General features: G+C 42.3%; 1 protein-coding gene across 2 annotated transcripts in view; it reads right to left on the reverse strand.

Moving 5' to 3' along the window:
* Positions 1 to 2,093: 2,093 nt before the first annotated feature.
* The window catches only part of AGR3 (anterior gradient 3, protein disulphide isomerase family member), a 38,273-nt gene continuing 13,244 nt past the window's right edge, over positions 2,094 to 27,122 (reverse strand). Inside the window, exons 1-8 of one of the 2 annotated variants that reach the window (XM_081833990.1) lie at positions 13,811 to 13,909; positions 11,582 to 11,717; positions 10,763 to 10,826; positions 8,258 to 8,310; positions 7,261 to 7,337; positions 7,087 to 7,150; positions 5,498 to 5,581; positions 2,094 to 3,660 (exon numbers count right to left, since the gene is read on the reverse strand). In XM_081833990.1, the coding sequence (XP_081690116.1) occupies positions 3,611 to 3,660; positions 5,498 to 5,581; positions 7,087 to 7,150; positions 7,261 to 7,337; positions 8,258 to 8,310; positions 10,763 to 10,826; positions 11,582 to 11,684 (495 nt within the window). In that variant the 5' untranslated portion in view covers positions 11,685 to 11,717; positions 13,811 to 13,909 and the 3' untranslated portion in view covers positions 2,094 to 3,610. Of the gene's footprint in view, positions 3,661 to 5,497; positions 5,582 to 7,086; positions 7,151 to 7,260; positions 7,338 to 8,257; positions 8,311 to 10,762; positions 10,827 to 11,581; positions 11,718 to 13,810; positions 13,910 to 27,122 lie in introns of those variants that run through there. The other variant, XM_081833989.1, reaches the window with a different exon arrangement.

Genomic DNA, 27,122 nt, shown 5'->3' on the forward strand with positions numbered 1-27,122 from the left:
TGTGGTGTAGTGGTTAAGAGCGGTAGTATCGTAATCTGGGGAACCGGGTTCGCGTCTCAGCTCCTCCACATGCAGCTGCTGGGTGACCTTGGGCTAGTCACACTTCTGTGAAGTCTCTCAGCCCCACTCACCTCACAGAGTGTTTGTTGTGGGGGAGGAAGGGAAAGGAGAATGTTAGCCGCTTTGAGACTCCATAGGATAGTGATAAAGTGGGATATCAAATCCAAACTCTTCTTCTTATGTGTTTCCTTTAGGTCACAACTGCACTGCACATTAACAGCACTCTTACACCATTTTAACAGTCATGGAGAATCTTGGGAACTGTAGTTTGTTGAGGGCGCTATGCATGCTGTAAGCATGCCCAGCTGATTGTTGGGTGGGTGAATGGGAAACCAGGAGGAAGGGGGAATGAAAGAGAGGCTCTTGAAAGAGAACATGGGTGGTTGGCTGGGACTCTGAATAGGGCAGCTGAATTGGTAGAGCAGGAGATTCTTAATCTCGGGGTCGTGGGTTTGAGCCCCACATCGGGCAAAAAATTCCTGCATTGGACTAGATGATCATCGTGGTCCCTTCCAACGCTACAGTTCTGTGGTTCTAGGATTAGGAATGTTCCACGCTGCTGCATTTTGTTGCAACAAGTCCCTCTTGTTACCTCCATACCTGATATTCAGGCCGCAAGCCAAAACAGCACCATCAGGAAAACACTGGCAGTATTAAGGTAAATTCAACAGTGTAAACAAGTTTTGATGGATGCAATCATGGAATACTGAATGGTATAGTTTTTGTAAAATATGCAGGGATTTATGATATGTAAAATGAACCATGGAAAGAGAAGAAGGGAAGTCGTCACTGATATCTTAAGGTTGTAAAATGCGCATTTTAAACAGTAAAACAGAAAACTTAATAAAATTATACGCAAAATAGCACCATCAATGTTTAACAGGCATGGAAGAAGTTTCGCAAAAGTACAAAAACACTTTAGAAAAAAATATAAATGGAAGAGATGTGTGCCACCCCCCCCCCCAATAAAACAGGCCAGTGAGTGGCTGTGGGATCCTGACTAATGGTTATGGGGCAGGGCAGAACGGAGGCACAGAAGAGAACGGGAGGATGCCATAGTCAACCCACCTTTTGCTCCAAGCTTCAGTTGATACTTCTAATTCTTATTCTACAGAAATTCCACAAGAGGGTAGAAGTGCCATCAAGTCAGTCTACAAGGGAGAAACTTTAAATGTGATCAAAGAACAATAGGAACTCTCTTCCCACATCACAGGACAAAGGGGCAGTGGGTGCAATGAGCCAGAGTGATGAGTGACTGAGACGGCCGCTCTGTGTGGATGCAGTTTGAAAAAGAAGAAAAACATTGATTTGTCGCATCCATTCTAGGAAGATGAGAATCTCCAAAGAAACACACTGCTGCTTAAGCACCCTCTGAGTAGGTGCCCTGCCTGTCTTGTTTACATTTCAGGAGATGTTGCCTTTCCCCATTATATCACAATGACCTCTGCTGTTGACATGTCTGCTTCTTTCCTTACTCTTGTTTCTCTGGCTCCCACTGTGTGCTTCAGAATGCAGAATTGAGAAGATTCCTTCATAAGAGCCCCATCGTCTGTTTTAGATGGATGCAGTCACTGTTGGTGCTTGAGGCTGAACGGAGAGGTTTAGAATGGCCACTTGGTCACATAACAACTAGGTGGTGATGCGGAAGCGGAGAAAAGGATTTAGATGTTACTGAATAAGAGTAGATGGAAGGGCTTCGGAGTGGGAATGTGGTTTAACAAGTAGAATAGTTGTGCTTAAAAGGTCTGGAGCAGAGAAGTTGTTTCTTTCCCAGTGATTTCTGCTTGGAGAAACCTCCATGTGAGTACAGTGCCCACCTGTGGCACTGATGGGGACTGCACATCCTCTGTGCCAGTGTTTCTCAAACAGCCTTGGGTCACTTTCAGGTGGGTCACAGCCTGCCCAGTGCCCTCTCCCTTGCCTGCCACACCCCCAAGCTTTGCAGTTTCAGATTTGATGAAGGGTGCTTTGAACTATAGTTGGAAACAAGAGGCAGAAATTATTAAACAAACCAACAACACCGAGGAGAGGTCTGAAGGATTCGTTAGCAGTTTATTATTTTATTTGGGGGGGGGGTTCCATACAAAATTCAAATAATTTGGAGTAATTTGTGCAGATAACACAACCAATTCCTTTGCAGAACAACTAAGGTTGTGCTCTTAAGCCACCTATTAAGAAGTCAATCCCACTGAATTCAGTGGAAATGATTTCTGAATAAACTTTCCTAGGACTGCGTTGTAAGAAATTGATCTTCCGCTCATTCACACTATCTTAGCAAATGCAGATTGCAATGAAATCTTCAAGATAACTCTGCACAAAAGCCTATTTCTACACAGTGTTATAAAGACTGGGAGCTACCTACTGTAAATTAATGGACATACGAAATGCAGCAGTAGATTCTCATCTAGGTAACCAGGAATACGAGAAGCATCACTGGAAAAGAGAAATACCTTTTCATCTCCAGCACGCCTATGCTAGAAGCAGCTCCTAGCTATTTAGATTGCAGAACCTGCACTGGTTTGCACTAGTTTCTATTAATCCAGCATGGACTGATGCTCATCTGTGCATCTTGTATGGTTGGGATGCACTGAAACTGAGCATTTTACACCCTAGGTTGAAAACTATGGGAGCTTCCAGTGTATAGCCATACATTTATGCTAATATGTTTGCATGGGCATTGTATGAAATTGCCAGCTAGTGGCTTTCAGGATGGGTGAATCTATCAATTTCCATTTCTCCGATCTTCTGTAATCTTAAATTCAGTTCTCCACATTTCCATGTATATAAAATTCACCAGCATTTTCATGCTAATTGATCCAAACAGATGCATTCTTGTGCATAATTTCCCCTACTATACACATTTCTGCAAAGCAGTTTCCCCCATCCTAACATACTTTGTATCTTATTTTCACAAATATAAGCATTACTATGTATGCTTTCCTCCAACTGCAGATTCTCAAACTGTGGAATGAGACTCTGTGGGAGGGGAGTATTGTGATATGAAGTTACAGGAAGGGAAGGATCCTGAGGTAAAACTGTGCCTTCATTCTCACTAACTGAGGTTTGATACTGCATCCATGGCCACAACTGCTCCATACTTTGAAAGCATCTTCATGCCCCTTTGAACAGTCATGGCTTCCCCCAAAGAATCCTGGGAACTGTAGTTGATTAAATTTGCTGGGAGTTGTTAGGAGGCCACCTATCCCCCTCAGAGAGCTAAGATTCCTAGAATTCTGTGGAAAGGGGGATAGACTGTTAAGCCACTCTGAGAACTATAGCTTTGTAGGGGGAATAGCAACTCTCAGCACCCTTAACAGACTACATTTTCCAGGATTCTTTGGGGGAAGCCATGACTATTTAAAGTGGCATGATACTGAAGATGGGGCCTACTACTACTACTACCAATACCCTTGGAAGAGGCAAGATAGGCCTGGAATGGGATAACAGCAGGTTGGGAATAAAATTCCAGAGAGCGAAAAGAGAGATGGGTCATATAGACACTTCTTGATTCACATTGCCTCCCTGGGGTGCGATGATCTCACCGCTGCACTTATAGTTCAGTCTGAACAAGACGCAATGCTTTCTTCATGTTCTCTATTACTGAAAAAAAGGAGAGAAAAAGATAGTGACATGAATGATGATCACGGTTAAAAATAGAGAAAAGGAACTACCAAAAATCCTGCTGTTTTCCCCACCCCACTGACCTTTGGAAGCAACAGCTGGGATCTTCTTGCACATGGAGAGCAAAACAAAAGAGCCCAGAAATGCTTTGAGCTCCATCCAGTCAAGTGCAGGTGCAGTACAGCCACATACCAATTAATCTCCGCCTGGGCCCAACAGACCTCTGTTTGTTCTCCCTGTTCCCAGCTCTCTATAAGTGCAAAGGCAGAAGAAGGGGCCAGTGCGGGGAAGGGGAGATATGTGCTTGGCTCCCCATATCCGGATCTTGTCTGAACCACAACCGTGAAAGGGTGGCGCTACCTTTTCACGATCGTCGGGAACTTTCCTTGGAAGGCGCTTTAGCAACTGTGTGGCTCCAGGAGGCCATGCCTGTAGCTGTGGGAAGTGGCGGCGGCAAAGGTGCAGGGGGAGGGATTGAGTGGGTGGAGGGGACAAGCGATGGAGGCAGAGGGGAAGGTGGAGGCATGGTGCATACAGGTGCCTATTTTTCTTGAAAAAACCCTCTCTCTCTGATCGGAAGGTCAGCGCTTTGAATCCGCTTGATGGGGTGAGCTCCTGTTGCTCTGTCCCAGCTTCTGCCAACCTAGCAGTTCAAATATATATACAGTGGAACCTCTACTTACGGACGTAATCAGTTCCGGAGGTCCATCCGTAAGTTGATCTGGGTAGCTGGTAGAAGCGCCATTGTGCGCAGGTGCATTCGGCGGCGGCACGCTTCCAAGCATGTGCAGACAGTGTCAGCCTCTTCTGCGCGTGCACAAATGGCAGAAGCCGCTTCTGCGCATGTGCGAATCGCTGCAAACCCAGCATTTACTTCCAGTTTTGCCGTGGTCGCAGCTTGGATCGGGCCCAAGTAGAGGCGGTCATAAGTAGAGGTTCCACTGTATATATATGCCACCAGCACAAGGATAGCAGTGCACTGCTCCCCTGGCCAATGTCCATATGCTCAGCACATCTGAAACGGATACCTGTGCGTTTAAGTATATGAAAGCTCCCCTTTGGATGCTGCACATGCAGACATCAGGGGATGGGGCCAGTAAAGCATACAGACATTAGTGCTGTGCTGTCAGCTGCCTTAAAATTCTAGAATTTCTTGCTTTAATGGAAATGCACATGTCCAGGAAGGCTGCAGAGTGCAGACCACTGCTGGGATGATATGTAAGATGAAAAAAGGAACCTCATTGTTGGTCCTACAACAATAGGATTCAGAATGCAGCAGTCTGATTGGTCCACAGGAGCCACCCAATCCAGCTCCAGGTGGAAGTGAATCCGCAACCTGATTGGCCTACAGGAAAATCCTGGAATTAGCCAATCATGTGGGGCCCATTGTGTAAATAATGTATATAAAGCAGACATTCTGGGGGAACTTCCATTCCTCCTCACCACTATGAGCTGAATAAAGAGCATGAAATCCACTCTCGACTCCGAGTATATTTCACACATAAACACCCCTTGGTTTCTTCAAAAGTAAGGCGAGCAAGACAAAAAAACCTGCACCCAACCTGTGAGAGTTTCTGTAATATTTTCTTCCCACTTTGATAATTTTTGAAAGCCATTTCTTTTCTCATTAATTAATAGAGGGTTGTTGTTTTTTAGTTTTTTTTAAGTGCAGGAAGTAAATTTTTGGCACAGCAGTAAGCAGAAAGTGCAGACCTGCTTCTCACTCTGGGTATTTTGTAATCTCCTGGAGGGGTTCACCTGAGCACTCCCCGTATGGGCAGCACAAACATAAGCTTGTTTTGAGGGATCAACTCACAGACTGGCAGGTCTTGAGGCTCATAAGTATAGAGTCGATTAGAGTATCTTCCAGTGATATCAGCCCTTACCGTGAGAGAAGGATCTGGAAAAGCGAACAAAATATCGTAGTCATCCCTGATATAACAGCATCATACTCTTATTTCATGCTAAGAGCTAGGAATTAAGATTTTTGTAGGCTGTTACTCAGTAGTCTGTAATGAAATTAATTTTAATATGGCAAGGACAAACCATAGTTTGCTGGTTTGGATGCAATGGCAAACTATGGCTTTCTGAACACCTGGACATTACTAATTAATTAGTACAGCACTTGAAGGAGACGGAAGCAGAGGGATGAGAGAGCATGTGTGTAAGAACTTGTTCCTATAGCACCGAACAATAGATTAGTATTAAGTGTGAACTAACCCACAGCACAACAGTGATGGACGGTTGGTATGTGGGTAGGAATCTATCTTGGCTGTCTCTTAGTTGAAGACCCAGGTCATTGAGCCCGAGCTTCCACCACCGCCACCTGCCACAAACCATCAGGAGGTTTAACAAATTGAAGGACAGCGTCCTCTTTCTATGCTCTTCCCAATGGCAACATGCAGGTGGGGACAGATTTACCTGCTTCAAGTCATTTACATACTGTCTTCTCTTGTATATTATTTACTACAAAGCTCGATGACTAAGCTCTTTAGTGATGAAACATCGGATTACCAGAACAACGTCCGAGCACTGAACCACTGGTATATCACAAGTGGACTCTTTATTTACTGTGTTTGCTATTGTTTAAGATAAAACTTATTTGGGAAAGAAACTACCTTTGCCATTTTTATGTATGTTTAGTGTTTGTTTACAGATAGGTGCCTTGGTGATATTATCTTGTGTTGATTGCAGTAGTCACCACCCTGTTCATTGCAGGGGGCCTTCTCTGTGGTGGTGCCTGCCCTGTGGAAGGCCCTCCCATGAGATGTCAAGGAAATAAACAACTATATGACTTTTAGAAGATTTCTGAAGGCAGCCCTGTTTAGGGAAGTTTTTAGTGTTTGATGTTTTATTGATTTTTTAATTATTATTATTAATAGTCTATTAGGAGCTGCCCAGAGTGGCTGGGGGAAACCCAGTCAGATGGGTGGGGTATAAATAAATTTATTATTATTATTATTATTATTATTATTATTATTATTATTATTATTATTAAACAAACCAACATTGGCAAGAGTGGCAGCAACAACAGCAGCTTTGTACTATGCTTATGATACTACTGTATTCTCTTGTTAATTATGCTCTTTTAGATGAGTATTTTGTATCCCTTTAGTTATGTTTTCTTTTGAAATCTTTCAGATAATCTTTTTTTTTTTTTGTTAACTTTGTTGTGTTAAATGTGCATTCTGTAGTTGACCACCTTTGCAATGTTTTGTAGAGATCTGCTGCTGCAATGTTAGGCATGTATTTATTTTAAGTTTACATTACTGCTAGGAGCAGGCGACTTTCACCTTCCCTTCACCACCCCTGGACTCTCCTGCAGTGTCAACCAGCTGCTGGAAAGCCTCGTGCTTCATTGAGATGAGGTTCCATTTTAGGGTCATCGTCACATCCAACACATACCTACAAACATGATTCGAGGCACATATTGTCCATCAGGTGACATGTTCTTGTCTGTTGTTTCATGCTGGCAGGGGGGGGGAAAAGAAAAGAATGCACACCATCTTAACCTTTAGCACTAAATCAAGCATTGTAACTATAAACAATAAGTTTGATCTGTGTATTATATGTGCGCACCATCAGATTAAGCATGATGAAGTTATTCTGGCACATCTCTTGAATTTCTTGATTGTCCACGAAAACCTTCTTCAGTGCTGGAGAGAGCAAAGGAAGATCGTCATTCCAAGTGCAAAATACAACAAATGCAAAGAGAGTAGGCAAGCATTCCTCTTTATTAGTGTGTCTTGGACTCTGCTGAACAGCAGCCTGAAGGGGGAGAAGGCAGAGTCACTCCACTTGCAGCTGATCAGCCTTCAAGGACACAGAGGAGAAGAGGGCACTGATGAGAACCAGCTGGCTTCAGCCTTCATAAGCAGAGATTCCAGCAGCAGTTAGATGCTGGCAACAACTCTTGTAGCTCCTGGCCCTACCTTGCTGCTTCCTGCTTGTCTTGACCCCATGATCATCAGATTCCCTGATCCCTGGACCATCTGACCACATAGATTGCTGTTTGCCCAATCCTTGGACTGGACCTGACTTGGGTTGCTGGCTTGCCTGACCTCCAGGCAAGTACACCTCAGAGACTCTTCTGGTTGGCTAGCCTCCCAGCTCCACCGAACTCTGCATGTTGTTGCTCTACAACGAGACTACAACATAGAGCAATACAAAATAGAACCATCCATTGTGGTCATATCTTCCATGACCCCGTCTTCCTCTTCACAACAGAAGACACAACAGGCACCCCAGTCAAAGTCTTTCCCACCAAGGTAAGGGACATTGTATTTGTATTTGAATTAGAGTAAGGTTACTAGATGTCCCCGTTTCCTGGGGACAGTCCCCGGATTTAAAAATCAGTCCCTATACAAAATCCTATCATTCCTACTGAAGTTGAAAAGTGTCCCCGGATTCATTGAAAAAAATTTGGTAACCTTAAATTAGAGTCAAATGTGTATCCTATTTCCTCTTTGCAGGGAATATGCAAGCAGCCACCTGAAATGCAGCACACAGTAGAATCATTTATGTGTGCAGAGAGATGCAAGAAATTGTTGCTTCAAATCAAACATGCTTGATTTACCTTGACAATACGGACAATCTTCCAAATGGTGAATGACCATCAGTGGCTTATTACTTTTCCAAGGAGAAAGAAAAACATATTAGGTTAAATGCAGATACATTTTTCTATCATAAATGGGATGATGGGCAAATGGTGTGGCAATGAATTAAGTAACGATTACAAAGTACATTGAACAGGCTCAGAGAAATCCTCTGCAAAAGGACAAGAAAAGTAAGCAGTGTACGTTTGTTTATGCCGTCCCATAGTAGAATCCCCCTCCCTGACAGGCGCGGGTGAAACATTAAACCTGCAGAGCAACTATAAGAGCCATATTTGAATGCCTGATACCTGTTGAATGGTCTCTTTAAATTTGAAGGTTCATTATTGTTCCACAAGATGTGTATGTCTTTAAGGGCCAGAGCAAATAACATGGCCTAGTTTTACAGCTGTGAAACAAAATAAAAAAATTCCTTCCAGTAGCACCTTAAAGACCAACTGAGTTAGTTCTAGGTATGAGCTTTCGTGTGCATGCACACTTCTTCAGATACACTGAAACAGAAGTCACCGGACCTTTCTATATAGTGAGAAGGTGGGGAGGGGTATTACTCAGAAGGGTGGTGGGAATGGGTGATTGGCAGATAGCTGCGATGAGCCTGTTGACGACTCTTAACGACTGCAATAGGTCTAACAGGAAAAAGCAAGGGGTGAGAAGGTGAAAAATGGCTTTGTCATGTATAATGAGATAAGAATCCAATGTCTTTATTCAAACCAGGTCTCTCCATAGTTTTAAGTTTGGTGATAAGTTGCAATTCAGCAGCTTCTCTTTCCAGTCTATTTCTGAAATTCCTTTGTAATAGAACAGCTACTTTGAGATCTTGTATAGAATGTCCTGGGAGATTGAAGTGTTCTCCTACTGGTTTTTCTGTCTTGTGGTTCCTGATGTCGGATTTATGTCCATTTATTCTTTGGCGTAAGGTCTGGCCTGTTTGTCCAATATAGAGAGCTGAAGGACACTGTTGGCATTTTATGGCATACACAATGTTAGACGATGAGCAATTAAATAGTCCCGAGATGGTATGTGTGATGTTGTTGGGGCCAGTAATGGTGTTGTCCGGGTGTATGTGGCAGCAAAGTTGGCATCTGGGTTTATTGCAGGCTCTGGTGCCAGTGTCCGTGTTAAGTCTGGTTATAGTATTATTGTGGGTTAGGAGTTGTTTAAAGATCCGGTGACTTCTGTTTCAGTGTATCTGAAGAAGTGTGCATGCACACGAAAGCTCATACCTAGAACTAACTCAGTTGGTCTTTAAGGTGCTACTGGAAGGAATTTTTTTATTTTGTTTTGACCATGGCAGACCAACACGGCTACCTATCTGTAACTGTAAGCTGTGAAACAGTATAGCAGGTGCTGCTAAGTTGTGTTAATTAAGCTGTGTCAGCAATTGGGTATAGTATATAAAGAGCAGCACCTAGCTCTCTCAGTACCCTGGGGGATGGGTTGCTGGATGGGTCATGCTTATTGATCTATTTAGTGTAAAGGAGTTATTGTTATTGTTATTAAAACCTTGCTAAAGTTATTTTGCATTCCTTGTAATATGTGGTCTCCCCAGCAAGCTCTCTGCAGCGCAACTAATCTGCAAATAGCCAACAATACCTTCTTTCATATTTCATCTCAAGATTCCTACCTCATACATAAAGCCCATAACAATTTGGAAATGAATTATGTGAAAGATTACTTACTCCTCTATCAACCTGTAAGATCCATTAGATCACTGGGGGGAATTTTACTCATGGCACCACACCTAACAGCAAGGGTGGGGAGCCTTTTTGACTGTGACCCCACCCCATGGGCCAACTTTGAAACATGGGCGGGGCAACCCACCTGTCATTCACACGATGTCATCATGATGCCGCACGGTTGACAGGTGGATTATCCCGCCCACCTGCCAAAATCCCTTGTGCGGGGTTCCCAAGCTTGGGAAGCACAGCTCCAAGGGTGTTGCCAGCCCTAAGCTTTGCAAGTCTCCCCATGCTGCTCCTTTCCACCCCGGATGGAAATGGAAAGGAGCCACACAGAGCAAGTTTTCCCTTGCTGCTGCTTTTGGAAATTGAAAGGAGCAGCATGCGGCTGCTTCAAAGTGCAGCACTGGGAGGGAGAATCAGCTTCCATTGAATGGAAACTGCTTCCCCATCCTTGAGTTGTCGGAGATACAGTGGTACATGGGGTTACAGAGGCTTCAGGTTACAGACTCCGCTAACCCAGAAATAGTACCGCGGGTTAAGAACTTTGCTTCAGGATGAGAACAGAAATAGTGCTCCGACGGCGTGGCGGCAGTGGAAGGCCCCATTAGCTAAAGTGGTGCTTCAGGGTAAGAACAGTTTCAGGTTAAGTATGGACCTCCGGAATGAATTAAGTACTTAACCCGAGGTACCACTGTATATGCATAATTCTTACACTGTCAGCCTGGAAGGGATGTTTTATTAGAGCAAACTTCCTTCTCCCAAACAACTTCAGGGATGGGATCTTACCTTTGTTTTGCCTGGTAGAGCCCTTCTTCATAAGTTTGTACCCAAGTTATATCATCTCCCCATCCTGGAACAACAGATTCAAGGTAGATCACTGTCCATTCAGTCATCCAATATATTTTTCAAAGTAACCTAAGCCAACAATGAAAATTGCAAATGTCCACCCTTTCCGTCTTTTTATAGAGGCTGATCAGTAGTTTGTACGTTATCCTGTCTGTTATTAGGCACCACTTTCCTCACGACATTTTTGGCACATACCAGGCACACATATATTAAGGTGAGAGCATGCGGGACAGTGTTTTCACACCATTTGAAAAACCAACCCACCACCATATTCAAGGAGAAGCCACATTCTTCTAGGGCCTTCTCGGTGGTGGCACCTGCCCTGTGAAACACTCTCCCACCAGATTCAAGGAAATAAACAACTACCTGACTTTTAGAAAACATCTGAAGGGAGCCCTGTTTTGGGAAGTTTTTAATGTTTGATGTTTTATCATGTTTTTATACTCTGTTGGGAGCTGCCCAGAGTGGCTGGGGAAACCCAGCCAGATGGGGTGGGGTATGAGTAATACATCATCATCATCATCATCATCATCATTATTTAGGTTAGAGTCTGGATTAAGTGATGCTTTCGGGCTAGAACCAGCAAGCAATGGTGTTCATCTTTCAAACCACCTTCCTGATCCAGTGGTTATTTAAATAATAATAATTTCTTTATCTTTAAAAATTTCCATACCTCGTTAAACACCTACTTGTTTTGAATGAACTTTAACAAGTAATCAGATTGTGCAGGGATCCAAGAACAGAGTGACACTACAGTACCTCTGGAGAGTGTCTGGGGAACTCTTTTTTCCTTTTTGATTGCCATTGCAAAATTGGAGGAAACAGCAATTAGCATGAAAGATAAGCCCAGCGCTGAGTGCATCTTTGTCTTCTTTCAACCCTCTTCAAGATAGACCTTGATAAATGGAAGAGAAAGTCAATGTTTTAACCTGGTATCTTCCTGAGAAGCTGTGCTTGTATGTGTTCTGATAAGATACTTTTTTTATTCTAAGAAAGAGATACGAATTTCCTTTAACAAACTACTGAAACCAAACCCACGTATTAATGAAAAAACAGAGGCAGATTACGCTGAATGATTAATAGTGATTTCAGGTTCATTTTATTTTTTGCCCATTAACACAATATCACTAAGAACAATCCCTCTGATTCTTATGAGCAGATGGTGACCAGGAAATGTATACTTGTCTGATATTCAAAAATCTCATGTTGTAGGGAAAGGTTTGAATTTTCAAAGGGTAATTTTGCATTTTAAAAAAGTAGTAATTTAATGCAACCCCCTCACTCTTGTTTTATGGAACATGAAATGTTTAACGGAACGGAAATGGCTCAGTTTGGCTCAGTCAGTAGAATGTGAGACTCTTCATCTCAGGGTTGTGGGTTCGAGCCCCATGTTGGGCCAAAAGATTCTTGCATTGTAGAGGGTTGGACTAGATGATCCTCGTGGTCCCCTCCAACTCCACAGTTCTACGATGCTAGGCACAAAAAATGCCACAAAGCTTCTGACGATAGCTGTGATTTGAATTCATTTTTCTCCCACATCTAACCAGAAATGCAAATGCTAGGCTTGCCCAATACTAGGCAGTGTTAACAACAACAACAACAACAACAACAACAACAACAACAACAACAACATATAATATAATTAATAAACCCATAGGAACTTGGTTGACCTTCTTCTTGAATATTCAAAGGAATGTTTCCTTTCATTGCACCAGCCCATTTCATGTTAAATTCCATATATGGTTCCGTAAAGAAACAATTGCAAATTTCATTGAGCAATTAATCTCCGCTGTTCGTTCTTTTCTTTTTTAACAAGACCTGGACAAAATGGGCCATTTGTAAACATGGCTGGTCGCGGCACAATCTTGTAATCTCAGAAGTTGGTCTCCCTTGAATTCAGTGGGGCTTACCCAGGGAAAGGTGGACCTAAAATTGCAACCTGAATTCTGCTAATATTGGCAAATTCTCTCAAATGCACTTTGAAAGGGTCACAACAGATCGTAGTCGTAAACGTCTACTGAGAAGTTGTCACAAGATTGTGCTGTGGCTTCTTCATTCTCCAGAAATTCTGAAATTGTAGAAGTATTTGCTTTTGCAGACAAGTTAGGATTTTCAGTATCAGTATGTTACCTTCACAGTAAAATACTTCATTTAAGAGAACCGATGCAATTCTCCAAAGTGTTTACTCCCAGACAAATTGGTATAGGATTGCAGCATTAAGCTATAATCCTATACACTCTTAAGTGGGAGTAAATTCTATTGAGCTTAATTGGACATACGTCTGAGTAGACATGCATAGGATTGCGCCATTGACTCCAGTTGTATGGGATGGCTCCTTACTCCATTTGTTCTCAGCCAAGAAATCTCTCCTGGGGACAAAAATGTTAGCCCCAAATTCTCTGCATTATTACGGATAAAAGGAGACTTTAAACAATCCATATTATCGCTGTCAGATGCAGAGGTTAGTAACAGCAAGCACTAAGCACACCTGTTTAAATAAGAAATTAAAGAAATTTCTTATTAATATCTTATTAATTAAAGAAATTAATAAGATATTGTTGAGAAACCATTTCCGATTTGCAAAGACAAAGCTCACGCCAACCATGGCAGACAAGATGCTTCAAAGACACACAAATCACTAGCCGCTAAACTTTACCCTGGCATTAAAATATAATTTTCTTTTTAAAATGATACATTTTTCTCATTGGGAAAATCTCCCACCTTCTTCCTTAATACAAGTCATAACTGCTGCTATTGGAAACCTTTGACCCCACCCTGGATAAACACAATCCCATTGTCAGCAAGTTTTTACAAAACTATGAAATCTACTTCAAATACAGGTATTGCATCCAAGAGATGCCCCTTAGTGAATATTTCACAGAAAATGGGTAGACCGTGTGTAACTTCTTCCTGCCCCGGTTTATTTGCTTCTTTTGTTTAAGGTAAATTTGCAATTAAAAGATGTTAAAAACTCTGGATTTTGCTCACCGGAGCTGATCAGTTGCGCCGGCGAAAATTCCTTGCCAAGGAAGCAAATGTTTTAAAGTGGGTGTGATTTATAGATCTGAGAACAGCTGACCTGCCTGGTCCCTTCATCCAGATTTTACAGCAGTATAGTTCCTTGAAAAAGGGATAGCAATGCCTGGCCCTGGCCCATCCTTCCCTCCCTCTTCCCTCCCTCCTTTCCCTAAACTTCTCACTGCTGCAAGTTCTCATCCTGGCATATTGAATGCTCAGATTTCTCTCCCCGTCTTTGCTTGTATCAGGTGTCATTGCATTGGAACGGAGGAAAAGTAGCGTTTTTGTGTGCATCTGTGGCTTTTCCTCCCAAATGGCTACAGCCTGGCTCCAGTTCAGTGAAATAAGAAACCAGCAATGAAAGTTGGAACTGGAGGTGCTATTGTTTCCAATGAATGGCTGAGTTCACTAGGACTCTGAGATTAGGGATGAAACTAATAGAAAGATACAACAGTTAGCCTTTGTGCAGAAAAAATGTAATTAAGAAATCAAGGTAAAAAAAAAAAAAGAAGGTTTAACCGAGAAGGGGGGGGGGAGCCAAAGTCCTCACCTTTCACAGAATAATGATTGAGCTATGGATGAGTAAGGAGGACGAGAGTTTTAAATGTGTTTTCTAATGCAGTTCTGCTGACTTCATTGTGCTTTCAACAGAGGGTTGTTTACTTTGGTTACACACCTATGTTATCTTTGCCCCTTTTTGTTGCTTGGAATACACTGACAATTGGGTCACCGATAAGGTGTCAGGAAATCCTGGATATGTGGGCAGCTCTCCCAGGTGGTGAATCTTTGAATTACAGGTGCCAGCTTTGCCACAGAAGTAGACTGAGTCCAGTGGCGTAGCGTGGCTTGTCAGCACCCGGGGCAAGGCAAGTAATTTGCGCCCCCTAACCCATGGATTTGCGCCCCCTAACCCGTGGATTTGCGCCCCCTAACCCTAACCCCCAGATGTTGCACCCGGTGCGGCCGGCCCCCCCTGCACCACCCACGCTACGCCACTGACTGAGTCCGCCTACCCAGGCTGCCTATTGGCTCTTCCTGGACAGGAAAGAGTATAAGAAGCCTTCCTGTTCCAGCTGACCATTGTGAATTTTTCTGTTCCTGAGCACTGATGTGTAGTTAGTTATTGCTGGTAACAAAGCCTTGTGAGGAGCAGTTGAAAGAGCTGGGTATGTTTAGCCTTGGAAGAGGAGACTGAAATAATAATAATAATAATAATAATAATTATTTATTTATACCCTACCTATCTGGCTGGGTTTCCTCAGTCACTCTGGGAGGCTTCCAACAAAATATTAAAATACAATAGTCTGTTAAACATTAAAAACTTCCCTAAACAGGGCTGCCCTATAGAGCCCTTCTCATCTTGCAAACTCATAAATATGAACAACCTAAAGTAATGGTTGACTCCATTGAGTACAGTAAATATAATAAAATTAAGCATGTGTGTTTGATAACTGCTGAAGGAGAGCAAAAGTCTGTTCTCTTCCATATGATATGATAGCCACCTTCCATTATTATTATTATTATTATTATTATTATTATTATTATTATTATTAAAATTTCTATACCACCCTATCCTTGGGGGTCTCAGGGCAGTTCACATAATAAAATCAAGATATAAAACCACAAAATACCTAATAAAAATAAAAACACCAACCCAATAATACCCCCCCCCCACAAAAACCACATTTTAAAAGGGTATAGGATGTAAATCGGATCAACCAAAGACCTGGTTAAAAGGGAACGTTTTTGCTTGGCGCCTAAGGTGTGTAATGAAGGTGCCAGGCAAACTTCCCTGGGGAGAGCATTCCACAGATGGGGAGCCACTGCAGAGAAGGCCTGTCACATGGGCTGTAGCCCTGTAGCCAAGGGCTGTCACATGGAAGGGGGAACCAGCTTGTTTTCTCCTGCTACAGAGATTTCGAACCAATGGCTTCAAGTTACAAGAAAGGAGATCCTGATTAAACATCAGGAAAAGCTTTCTGATAGTAAGAGCTGTTCGACAATGGAATGGCCTCCCTCAGGAGGCTGTGGACTCTACTTCCTTGGAGGTTTTTAAGCAACGGTTGGATGGCCATCTGTCCTGGATGAATTAGTTGAGATCCCTGCATTGCAGGGGTTGGACTAGATGTCCCTTGGGGTCCCTTTGAACTCTACAATTCTGATTCTACGGTGCTGACTTCTGGCTTACACCTCCCTCCTGATTCATCATCTATTTTATTTATTTATGAAATATTTATATACTGCTGTATCATTAAAAAAAACAGAGTGGTTTCCAAAATTATATATACTAAAAGCACACAAAAATTCAAAATGAAAGACCACCAACTAATCATTATTTCTTAATTGCCTGCATAAACCTGGTGGCATAAGAAAGTTTTCAGCAGGTGTTTAAAGGTTGAAACAGAAGGCACTCACTAAATCTGTATTAGCAGAGCATTCCACAGGACTGGACCAATGCGGCTAAGAGCAAGGTTTCTTGTTGACAGATCGCGCCAACACTGGAGACAACAACTGATGCTGCTCCAGATTATTTTAGTGGCTGATCTTAGATGTAAGGGCTTAGGTGATCCTAAGGTACCCTGGACCCACACTGTTCAGGGCTTTGAAAATGAGTATGAGGACCTTGAACTTGGCTTAGCAGTGGGTGGCCAGCTGGTTCAGATCTTTTAACAAAAGCTGGCCAGCAATCTGGCTGCCACATTCTGCATCAGCTGGTGCTTGTGAATCTGACTTGCTTTTCTATCCTGACCCCTGGCTTGCCCTCTTGATGCATTCTTCTGTCCAGTATTTGCTGGCCTCAGAGCTCCTGATGATGCTTTGCTCCTGGCTCCCTTCAGACAGCCCACAGCTCAGTCTTGACATCAGGATCAAAAGAGCTCATTAAAAGGGTTCTTTCAGGCAGATATACAAGAAAGATGAACAATAGAATCTGGAGCATCGTAACACTGCATGAACTCCTACATAAATATTTCCTCTTGCAGTTCTTAGAGAAAAACCCATAGAATTTAAGACTGAATAGCTGATTGTCCATATTTGAGAGATGATACCATGGACTGTGAGAAGGTGATTGCGTAGGGGAGGCAATTTCCTGCAGCACTGGCCCCAGACAACCCCACGCATGAGGACCCCATCTTGCCCCACTTTCTCAGTCTGAAGAAGTTGAAATGCATTTTATCTATGTTAACCACTGCAGAGATCCCAGTATTTTGCTATGAGGCCCTTTAATGAAGAAATAGCCTTTTTAGAGCCAGTGTTGTTGTGCTAGTCTTTCCATCTCTGACAGCAAGTATTGGGAGTATTTAGAATGAAGCGTCTCTTCCACACTGCTAAACTAGATAACTTTCCTGAACAACTACGGCAAGATTAAATTATTTTATTGTTTAGCTTCAATGCGGGGCAGTGAAAGTAGATGAATTAATCATTTATGCTGCAGGCGCCATCTGCTGGAACAAAAGCGCCATGCAAATATTGAAATCGTTCCAACAGTGTTTTCGCAGAGCTGCAAAATTAAATGATTGCAAATATTCTTATTGTGCATTTTTTAAAATGGCACTGTTTGATTCATTTTTTTAATAATCATACTTGTTGGGTACTCAAAAGAGTTAAATCAAGTTTGAGAGTTCTGGACTGCAAGGAAGTATTTTCTGATTATTATTATTTTAACCATCTAGCATGAACACAAGAAAGGAAGCCCACTGACGTTTCCTATATTTGCTCATATCATTAACATCAGAAACCAGTCCAAGAAATATTCTGGTATTTATGCTCTGGTTGAACCATAAGGCTGATCATACATGTTGCTTTAAAAGTTGGATTCAAGCAAAAGATTTGACAAAGTTCCCCATTATATTTTGGTAGGCAGAACAGATTCAGTGTGGGCTAGATGAGCATCACATGGATTCATAGCTGGTTGGAAAATACTCAAGAGTGCTCCTCAGTGGTTCCCTATCAGACTAAAGGGAGGTTTCAAATGTAATGCTGCAGTCTTCAGTCCTTGGCACTGCACTCTTTAATACCTTTTTAAAATTGGTGCTAGATCAAGGGGTGGAGGAAATTCTTACTAAATTGGCAGCAGTGTTTGAAACTCCCATTGTTGGTGGTGCATTTTGCAACAAGGAAGTCCATTAGCATGAGCAGTTTCTGAGCTCTGGTTTTCAGATTAAAACTGCACAGTGGAAGGAAAGGAAGACCCTTTTCTGCCTCCCCACTTCCTGCTACTCTCTGAAGACTGGAGAAGAGACCCTCTTAAGAATATTAGAGGGGTGGGCAGGGGAAGCATGGCTTTGTTTTTTGCAGTCTTCAGATGAGGACTAGACCATGGGGGGAAATGGACATAAGATTTTAGCTGCAGTTCATTCATTTTCAGCTTTGTATTCTTGTTATAAAAAAGGACGCCTAGACATTCATTCTGCTGTTGCGCCCACAACCTAGGTTTAAGGTGCCATTTAGCTCCTAGCTTTCATATCTCAGTATATAACACTGATTTGCAGATGACACAAAGAGGGAAGATCAGGCATAGGTAAAGGGCCATTAGGTCCAGTCGTGGCCGACTCTGGGTTTGGGGCGCTCATCTCGCTTTATTGGGCGAGGGAGCTGGTCATGTGGCCAGCATGACTAAGCCGCTTCTGGCGAACCAGAGCAGCACACGGAAACACCATTTACCTTCCCACTGGGGCGGTACCTATTTATCTACTGGCACTTTGACATGCTTTTGAACTGCTAGGTTGGCAGGAGCAGGGACCGAGCAACGGGAGCTCACCCCGTTGTGGGGATTCGAACATCATACTAACACAACATGAAATCCAACATGTGGTAAATGGCAGAACTACAGATTGCAGTTGTGAGTATCTCCAAGTTCAGGAGTGGCCCAGCTCCTCCAGGCGGACCATTAATAGGAGCCTCCTGGAAAGGAAGAACCATAGATGGTCCTCCTACCTGCAACTAAGCCTTACTTCAGTTACAAGCTCTTCTTGAGCGCAAGTGATTTTCTGTACATCTTTGGGTCTTGCCAGTGGCTTCATCCCACCAAGTCTCATTTCTAGTTCCCGCTTGTTCCTGGGACAATTCTTTTGGCTCTCAGGCATGAATCCTGGCTTCCATGTGCATGGCTCTTCTCAGCCCTAACAGTGCACCACTCTCTCAGGTCATAGAATCATAGAGTTGGAAGAGATCATCTAGTACAACTGCCTGCAATGCAGGAATATGCTTCTGCCCCATAGAGGGATTGAACTTGCAACCTTGGTGCTATCAGCACCAGGCTCTAACCAACTGAGCTATCCAGGTCCATTCCTGTCTGCAAGGTGTCCTGTGATGTAGGGCTTGGAGGAATTGGAGATGGAGATAGTGAAGAAGCTTGGAAAGTGTAATGGGAAGATTGGTTGTGTGTTGTTTAGTCATCTTAGTCATGTTTGACTCTCCATGACCCCATGAACCACAGTATGCCTTGGAAATGCTCACTTCTCAAAGCTTCTCCCTTTTTATGTCCATGGAGTTTTCTTGGCAAAATACTGGAGTGGTTTGCCATTTCCTTCTCCACATTTAGTCTAAACTCTCGGCTATGACCTGTCCATCTTGGGTGGCCTTGCACGGCATAACTCAAAGCTTCTTGGAGTCATTCAAGCCCCTTCACTACGACAAGACAGTGATCCATGAAGGGGGAAGATTAGATACACAGTTAAAAATACCAGCCCCAAGCTGCAGCTATGATAATTTGTGAATTAATATAAGCCAGAATACAAATCCTTTCACCCTCCAGTTGTTGGACTACAACTCCTATCTTCCCTAACCTTCCTAGCTGGAGTTAATAGGATTTGGGGAGTCCAACATTTGGAAGACCAGGGGGTCCCCATCCATGATATACAAGTGACACAAAGAGACGATGACTGTGTCCGATAGGGTGAATCGTTGCCTAGAATTTGCACACACAGATGCATCTTTGACTCATTATTATAATTTTAGAATCCTTTACTGGGTTGCAAACCACAAACAATTTTGTGTTTGGTTTTCTTGTAATTTTCCAGGAAGTAAAAAAAAAAACCAAAATTAGTCAGGAACTCGGATCTATTTCTGGAGCAGTAGACGTGTTCAGAATAAAAGCAATCAAATGTCTGTTTTTGCAGCAGATTGATCTTCATGATATCAGTATGATCCATGCATTCCAAAGCTTTCCTCCTCAAGGCTTCTTGTAATTGAAGGAGTGGCACTAATTTGACTCAAATAACTTAAGTAAAAAAAAAAAACTTGTAAAAAAACCTGAGGCTCGTTCAAATATGGAAATGTAGTTTTTATGGGTGGGTTTTTTATGATATTTATGTATAAAATAATTTGCAGGTGACGGAGGAAAAGCCAAACCAGATTTTTAAGGTCAAGAGCCAGGAAATTAGGCTGTGCTATGAAGCCGCTGAATGTTCACAAATGAAATATTCAGAATGCCACGAGAAATGAAAAGTCACTTAATTTCCCCTGCATTTAAAGGTCCCAGTAAAGACTTCAGAAATGAGAATGCTTTCCAGAAACAGATTGGAGAACTTTGGGGCAGCTGCTAAATGAGTCAGCCAGGCATCTGCTGGAAGATTTGCTTTCGTTGCCTTTTTAAATCAATGTTTTCCTGTATTGATAACACTGTACCTCAAGCTTTTAAATGATTATACAATGGAAGCTGAGAACCAGACAGAAAAGTTGTAGAGAGCCAGGATCTGTAAGACGGCTTTCTCTCCTCTGGATATTTTTGACCTCTTTCTTAAAAGTTTGCCTATTTTATATCTCTAGTGTTGTTGTTTGAACTGATGGGAGAAAGGGAATATGGTGCTGGCAGTGTTCTATATTAAAGTACTCAGCAACAGTGTTTAAAGCCCTTGGGCTCCAAATGTCTGAAAGATTGCATTCTTCCCCACAGAGCCTCTCACGTATTAAGGTAAGCACAAGAAGGCCTCTTGGTAGCCCCACCACCCTCAGATGTTAAGAGGGTGGTGGCCCAGGAGAGGGCCTTCTCTGGGACAGCCCCTAAGTTGTAGAATTCGCTCCCACAGAGGTGGGTCTGGTACCTTCACTTCAGGGATGAGGAACCTGCAGTGCTCCAGATGTTTTGGATTCCCAATTTCCATCACTCTCAGATAGCACGGCCAATGGTCAAAGATGAGGGCAACTGTAGTCCAACATCATGTAGAGGTTCTCATCCCTGAAGTGGGATTCATGTCCTCACAAATGGCAGATATACTTTTCAGTCACATTGGTCAATTTGATAGCCATAGCTATACAGTGGTGCCCCACAAGACGAATGCCTTGCAAGACGGAAAACTCGCTAGACGAAAGAGTTTTCCGTTTTGGAGGCGCTTCGCAAAACGAATTTCCTATGGTCTTGCTTTGCAAGACAAAAATGTCTTGCGAGTTCCTGTGGGTTTTTTCCCTCACCCCCCTTTTTCTAAGCCGCTAAGCTGCTTATCCACTTATCCGCTAAGCCGCTAAAAGCCACTAAACTGCTAATAGCACTAATCCGCTAAGCCGTCAATGGGCTTGCTTCACAAGACGAAAAAACCGCTAGACGAAGAGACTCGCGGAACGGATTCTTTTCGTCTTGCGAGGCACCACTGTATTTTTATGGTTAATAGAGTAGCATTATTTTCCTGTTGGGAACAAATTTTTGGGCCCATGGTGTTTTCCCCTGATATGTGGTGCTTTTTTTTATCTCACCATGAGGATTTTTAAAAATCAATTTCGTTCAAATTGAATATTAGAGCATGGGTCACTGTAGTCAAGTGGCATAGACACTCTGTGCCACTGTGGCCTCCATGACAGTTTGGAACAAGGTCTACCCACAATAATGTATACATGCATCACCCCACCACAATCGCATTTTATCATTATAACTAGTTTGGTTAGGTTGAATGGGGATTTGAACCTCATTCTCCATGGTCCTAGTTCAAAGCTCTAACCATTTCACCACACTTTGCACTTACTTTAAAATTGTATTATCTATAATGCATATTACACTGCTTGTCTTTTCACCATTCGCCCCACAACAGAGCTCCCTGAAAAGGATCCAGTTGAAAATATTGACCTAGCTCTACTTTACATCACTTCCTGCCAGGGGTGCCAGGGGGCACATTTGAATGGCAATGCCCATCAACTTGGGGGGGGGCGGCCCCCTCAAATATTTGATGGGAGGCCCAAAGGGACCTTGGCCCTTAGGAGTTGGTTCCTATGCTTCCTGGTCATTTATTTGTGAGCTCCAATTCTGTTGCCATTTGCCATTGCTTTTAAGTCATGGCAATTTGTGAGGTTGGCTGAGAACTTTCACCTCATGAGCCCCTCCTTTCTATCGCTGGCCATTCTTTCTGATTCAATAAGCAATGAGATCGCTATCTTCCTGGGTCTGCATAAGGCATGCAGAGGTCACAAGAAATTTCACAGTGGGCTGTAGGCAACAGCTTCCTAAACCAAACATTTCATCTGAACTAACCATGATATTGTTTAGAAAGACAATTCAGAGCCAAATTTCAAGGCATGCTTGCTGCAATATAAAGGTCATGTTGTTGTGTATTTTTAGCAGCGGCAGGAACAACATAATAACAAAATACTTAAAATATATTTTCAAGAGACATTCATGGCCCATTGCTCTTTAAAAATGCTATTTCATATCTTGGAAGGAAGAAGAATACACCCCAGTAACTATCTCTCAGAATGTAATAGCTTTGTGAACAAGAAGCGGCAGTTGTTTGAATTAATTGCTGATGGCTGACACATAGACAAGCACATTTTTTTTTTAGTATTCTGACCTTTTTGAAGGTTTCTCAAGCCGGAAGGGCAGAGTATTGATAGAAACATCACATGTGCTGTGAATATCTATTCCTACCTTGGACTTGAAATAACCATTTCCTGTTTTGTTATATTTCCAGTCAAAGTCTCCCCCCACCCTTCTTGCCATTGGCCATATTCACCATTAAAAAATGGGGACAGCAAAAATAATGAAGTCAAATTCAACCTCGTAACAGTTAGCAGTACTGTGGTTCTACTATGCCTTATCCATTATACAGTGTGATGGAACCACAAGCATCTCTCAGTTTCATGGTATCGTTCAGTAAATGCACATGCGTTCAAAATGAAGCTTCCCACTCCAGATTCTTTACTCATTTAACTAGCTTTGGGAACATGCTAAGAGGAAGTAGTTCATGTGACATAACAGTCTTCTTCAGGTGCTTGCCTGAACATGTGAGGAATAAAAGTATGTAGAGGGGCAGGAGTGCATATAAAACTCCCCACCATCAGGGTCCCTGTGCGGGGTCCTCTTAAACCATCACATACTGAGCACAAAGGCTGAAAAGCACCTTCTGCATGTGTTCAGCTGACTGTAGCTAGAAACACCTGTGAGATCAGGAATCCTGCATTTCACAGACCTTCCAAGTGTCCCTACTTTCCAGGGACAGTCTCAGATTGACAGAAATTGTCCCGGTTTCTGATTTGATCCTAGAATGTCCCACTTTTCCTTAGGACATCCCTATACAATATACAATATCTTTATTGTCATTGTCCCATACAGAAAAAGGAAATTGGAAATCAACACAAATCATTCAAAACCCCCTAAAAACTCTGAAACCCCATTTTAAAATACAATATACAATTTTCATCAGAGGAATGTTGAAGGGTATGGAGTTATGCGATCCTTGAGCCAAGGAGATTAGTAACTGAACAACCTTTAGGAGGCATCTGAAGGCAGCCCCATATAGGGAAGCTTTTGAAATGTTTAATGTTTTATTATGTTTTTACATATGTTGGAAGCCACCCAGAGTGGCTGGGGCAGCCCAGTCAGATGGGCGGGGTATAAACAATAAAATTATTATTATTATGGAATAGGATGTCCCTATTTTCATTGGAGAAATGTTGGAGGGTATGTTATCAGGATTCCCAACTGTGACGAGGCTCTTAACCAGGGGTCAGCAAACTTTTTCAGCAGGGGGCTGGTCCACTGTCCCTCAGATCTTGTGGGGGATGGACTATATTTTTTTGGGGGGGGGAATAAACGAATTCCTATGCCCCACAAATAACCCAGAGATGCATTTTAAATACAGGGTGAGTCTTTTAAAAGAGGCCCCTTGGAACATGTGTACTCTGTATCCATGAGGCCTCTTTTAAAGGACTTACTCTGTAAAAGCACACATTCTACTCATGTAAAAACACCAGGCAGGCCCCACAAATAACCCAGAGATGCATTTAAATAAAAGGACACTCATGTAAAAACACTGATTACCAGACCGTCCGTGGGCTGAATTTAGAAGGCAATTGGGTCGGATCCGGGTCCCGGGCCTTAGTTTGCCTACCCATGCTCTTAACAATGTTCAGTTGGGTGCTCTTAGAAACCTGCTTCAGATCTTCATACTCAATGTGTGAACATCTGAGGTGAGCCTTTCATGCACAGATACTGGGGGTGGGAATTTTGTGCATACTCCTCCCCCTCTGTGCACTTCAACCCTGATGTTAATGCGATTAAGTTTAAATCTCCTGTTTATCTTGTTTGTGAATGCAATCATGATAATATACTATGGGGGTGCTCAGCCATACACAAAACAAATAATAGACACAAGGTCTTTAAATAAATATAAGGCGTTAAGTCTTTGCTTCAGACCTTCCACATCTAATTAGCTGAGGCAACCCATTTCATCAGTTCCACCAAACATGTTAGGTTATTCCACCCCTGTCAGATGATCTCTTTCGTCTTAATCTTGGCAGCACAACATACAGAAAGATTCTTCCGGTAAATTGCCATCTTTCTGTTCCATAGAATATCTGCACGTTAATAAGGCAACTGGTTTCAACCACACGATTACAGGAAATATACCACAGATGTTTCTGTTGGGGAAGTCAGATCTGTGTATGCATTTTGGGAAGTGTATGATAGCAAAGAGAGAGAAAGAAGAAGAGTTGATTGCAAACAATCCTCTTTCATTACTGCTGATCGCAAAAGGCTTAAATGTCAAAGCATCAAGGAGGGAGCCAAGATTTAGCAGGAGATACTTAGGAAGTGCTAAAACAATAGGTTGACAAGGGATGCAGAGCAGTCAAATAAAACCAGATCCCTCTTGAAACGGTTTTGGAAGAATGGGAAATGTTTTTCATGTGTGTCAACGGGGCTAGCCAATGCTGTGGATATTTTTGAATTAATCCCCATTATTGAAAACAAATTAATTTCATTGAACCTCTATACCTATGACACTACTTAGAATCAAAGCAGGAGGATACACCTGCTCGGCTGCAGTTCAAATAACCAGCATTATTTCATAGCCTGAAACTAATGGTTTCCATCTGCTAAACCAAACATTTCTACCAGCTCTTAAGAAAAACCGCTCTGCAGAACAAAGGATGGTCTTGAGATATATATACTCGGAAAGTTGCTTTTAGGGATTCTGGAATTCTGTTGCTGTTCTGATGGGGAAATGTATTTACAGTACAGTTGCCTATAGATTTTATTCTCCATAGGATACTAACATCTCTAGGAAGTTGTCTTTCATTTCTTCTCTTTGTTTCCTATCCTAGCTAATGTTTGAATAGAGATTTCATTAACAACTTTTGCAGCACTAGCAAACTGCTGCCTCAAACACTACCATCTAAAGAACCTTCTGGCATCTTCCCTTGAATGGGAGGTATATTAGTGGCCAACATTGTGAAAACCTTTTTGGAAAAAGTGTATTTCTGAGGTTTGATGGCTCATAAAACCACGTTTTTGGGAGCAATGCCATAACATTATATATCAATGGAAAGATACTTTAATGAAGAATGTAATGCAACAAAGTTTGTTCAATTATCTGTATTGTATCAAAAGTTATAGGCAAATAACCAGAAAAAGGAAGCACAACTTGCTTAGGTTGATATGCAGTAGTTTTCCTTCTTTTGGATCTAGCCAATGAGCACAAGTGTTTAGAGTACCAATCAGGTGTTATGAGCCATCAGAGCTCAGAAATACACTTTCCCCAAAAGGTTTCCACAATTTTGGCCACTAGTGTATATTACCTGGGAGTGAGCTCCATTGAACCCAGTGGTCTTACTTCTGAGTAGACATGAGTAGATTGCACTGCAAACCTCAGATAAGTATCTTAAGGGGTCTCCAGTCTGGCAGGTGCCCTTATTTGCTGTCTCCCCCTGCCTTACCTGGTCTGTTATAGTCAGCAGCTACTTCCAGCTTCTCCAAGCTTCAGGAAACCACTTCAGAGACCCAAGAACTCTTGACTGAGTCAGCTGCACCCTGCTCAGGAGCAAACCTCCCTGAGCCAATCACAGCTGAGCTACCTGTACTTTGAGTGATGCTCTTGAAGTTTCTAATAAATTTTCTTCTGTAACTGCTTGCTATCTGGTCTGTCATTACAGACTGCCCATCGTGATCTGGGTGGTTTATTCTATCAAGCCTCCTGAAGTTAATAAGGCCCTTGTTCCCATTTACCCCTGTTGCTCTGTAATCAGAATGGAGTAAATGACAAACACTGGTTCTGATCAATGTTTCTAAGAATGGTACTGATGATAACATGGTAGAAGCTTATTAAAGGGCAAAGATGCTATTTTAAAAAAGTAAAACACCAAGCTGACCTAAAGAGAACAATGGTTGTATTGTCAGATTCTTACTGTTTGGAACCCATAGTCACAAATCCTCCAAGTGTCCCTATTTTCCACGGACAATCCTGGATTTACAGAAGCCATCCAGGTTTCTGATTTGACCCTGGAATGTCTCGCTTTTCCTATTTTCACCGGAAAATGTTGGAGGGTATGGAGTTATGCGACCCCCGTGCCGAGGAGATAAGTTACTATACTGTACAACCTTTAGAAGACATCTGAAGGCAGCCCTGTATGGGGAAGTTTTTTTAAAAAAGTTTGTATTATGTTTTTATATATGTTGGAAGCCACTCAGAGTGGCTGGGGCAACCCAGTCAGATGGGCAGGGTATAAATAATAAAATTATTATTATTATTATTATTATTATTATTATTATTATTATTATGGAATAGGACAAGCCATTGGAGAATTGTTGGAGGGTATGTAGACATGTTCATGGGATAGTTTAATGACCGGTGTTTCTGTATGCATTTGTGGGTCAAAATGTAACACTCTAGACAAATGTATGACAATGCAAGGAGATTTAAAATAAAAAGGCTATAAGCTATGAACACAATGTTTATTCTTGCACAGGCCAAATATTCAACTAAAATATTTGGATATGAGAGAATGACTGATTCAGACAAAGCAATGTATTTTATATCCAAAACACACAAGAGGATTCCTGTCTGTAATTATTTTCATATTT

This window comes from Podarcis erhardii (genome assembly GCF_964252035.2).
Source record: "Podarcis erhardii genome assembly, chromosome: 12".
NCBI classification, from domain to species: Eukaryota; Metazoa; Chordata; class Lepidosauria; order Squamata; family Lacertidae; genus Podarcis; species Podarcis erhardii.